At 31.1% G+C, this 2,601-nt stretch overlaps 1 protein-coding gene across 1 annotated transcript; it reads left to right on the top strand.

The window, feature by feature from the left end:
• Window positions 1-615: 615 nt before the first annotated feature.
• On the top strand, window positions 616-1,034 carry LOC133323452 (uncharacterized; the record flags this gene model as incomplete). Its single annotated transcript, XM_061532377.1, has 2 exons — window positions 616-742; window positions 805-1,034. Coding segments are annotated over 2 exons (357 nt in total), but the record flags the coding sequence as incomplete, so codon positions are not given.
• Window positions 1,035-2,601: the final 1,567 nt, after the last annotated feature.

Genomic DNA, 2,601 nt, shown 5'->3' with positions numbered 1-2,601 from the left:
CTGATTTAAGGTAAATGGTGTACCAAAGACCCTATATATCTTTCGATTTAAATGAAATTTGGTATAGCATACTGAATTAGGTCTAGAATGATGTGTGATAAGTTTCGTGAAAATCGGTTCAGATTTAGATATAGCTCCCATATATAGTTTCGCCCGATTTGAGGTAAATGGTGCACAAAAGTCCCTGGAAATCATTTGATTTGCACTAATTTTGGCATAGAGTATTGAATTAAGTCTACAATGGTATATATTTTCGATTTTAAGTAACTTGTGCACTAAAGATCCACAGCTAGGCCTATTGACACAACGTGCTTTAAATCGATTTACACAAATATGTCCCACTGTGCGCAAACGACTCTAAACATACTCAAATGAAATGAAATTTAGCATAGGTTCCAGAAAGACATAAAAATCACATATTTAAGTTTGTTCAATTTCATGTCGAAATTCCTTCAGAAAGGAGACGTCTTTTCGGGTACATATGTAGAATATACCCAAAGTCGTGAAAGGTAGCATATAGTCGGGCCAGTCCGACTTTACTACTTTCCTTACTGGTTTTTAATTATTTTAAAAATTAATAATTAAATTCCTGTTACCTTTCATTATTCTTTTCAGGAATGTACCCTGGACAAAATGAAATCCATCAATACATGGCTATTTGAATTGAACAGTTTCGAATACTTTGACATGGGAGCAAATAGAAGTCCCCTAATGAACTGTCAAAAGGTGGTGGCGAGACAACGTAAGTTGTAATAACATTTTCCAATAACCCGATATTCCCTAAAATTCTGTTATTTTTTGCAGCTGTCACAAATAAAATGGTAACTGCCAGATTTTGTCAATTAAATACCGGCGAGTCGGATGCCTGTGCTATCCTACGATCAAAATTACGTTTACCCAAAGACGACTCGAATAGTTACAATGGCAATTATCGCAATGGACGACAGGATGGTAACGGTGATCCTAGCCAAGAATTTTTCTGTTCGATTTGTAATACGGATAATTGTAATGCAGCCGGAAGTATGAAAAGTTTAGTGAGTTTAGTCGCCGGTGCTAGCGTGATGGTTGTGCTTATGTCCCGACCCCTCCAGCAATTGTTATTCTATAAAATGTGGTGAAAATCTATGTAGACTAGCAGCAGCGGCAATAACAGCAGTAGGAAATGCTTTACTATGAAAAATATTGTTAAGTTTTTATTATTATTATTATTAAATTTTTTATAAGAAAAAAAATCTGTTTTAGATTTAATTGCAAAAATCTTAATAGTTTAACAAGAAGAAAAACAAAAGTGCAATATTTTTTTAAAAATTAAAATAAAAGTGAACAATAATTTATTATAATCGAAAAATAATAATGTAAATAAGCAATTTAATTATACATAATAAAGAAATAATAATTAAAAATTAATATAATTATTTTTAACAAAAATAAAATATTATTATGAAAACAAAAAATACTTATGTATGTAAATAGGCCTTATTAGATGTATGAAATGCTACCGCTACAAAACAAAAAAAAAACAATTAATAAAACTATTAAATAGCAGCGACACACCAAATGCAAGAAAAATAAGAAAACAGATTTTAAAAATATATTAAACGAAAATAAAAATAATTATTAATTATAATTAAAAAATAATAAAAAATATTATACTGTGTTATAACCTACACCACACACATAGTTATTGTAATTGTAATGAAAAATCGTAATTCTTTTGGATATAGGGCTGTGTTGAATATAAAAATATCCAACACAACTATTTTTTTGGGATATTGTAAGTTTGTGTGGCCCCTAGATATAGCTAGCTCAATATGCCCTTCCGTCTGCACATATGCAGGCTAAATTTATGGACACATAGACTTATCATTTTGTATCGATTAATATTTACGAGGTCCAATGGAGTAAACAAATTTTATTGTATGTTTTCTAATCACCCGCAGAGACCACAATAATGACCCGAACATCACAAAACTGTTCCAGGCGGAGTGTATTTGGCTCGGTCAATATATGGACCAAATCTTTTTTAAAAATTTAGATATAATGACGTATATGTCGCTCAGGGAAGACATGCTTCGGAAAAGTCACCAGTGAATGAAAGAGTAATGATTGACGATTAATCTCATATCAATGTAATTGAGGAATGATCATGTTCACATATGGTTTCCTCTAAAATACAAGTGAATGTAATTATTGTTTAATTGTACATGCTTGATATTTTGACAGTTCGGTGGTAGTTTTGTAGGATATCATATGGTCGGCTACAGATCAAATTTAGAAATGTTTTAATTACACGAAATATAACATTAAAGGATAGGTTGTAAATGATATGCTTAAATACTCCCCCATAAAGCGTTCAATATCCTCTGTGAAAAGCGATCTTATTAAAATATCAAAATATAATTCATGGGAATAACAAATATAATTCATTTCTAGGCATAGCCACCTAATAACGAATTGCTTGTAAATTAGCCCTAGAAAATACTGTAGGTATAGGTCCAGTTTTCCGTGCATTCTGATTAAGTTTGTCAATTTTGTTTCTGATCAAATATATAATTATTGAACCGCCTCTAACTGTACCTCTGATTTACCTAATCATTAGAC

The sequence above is a fragment of the Musca vetustissima genome, unplaced genomic scaffold (genome assembly GCF_032173495.1).
Source record: "Musca vetustissima isolate MV318-11 ecotype Yass unplaced genomic scaffold, APGP_CSIRO_Mvet_v1 utg25250, whole genome shotgun sequence".
NCBI classification, from domain to species: Eukaryota; Metazoa; Arthropoda; class Insecta; order Diptera; family Muscidae; genus Musca; species Musca vetustissima.
The sequence above is the reverse complement of the archived record's forward strand: the minus strand, read 5'-3'. Positions and strand labels throughout refer to the sequence as shown.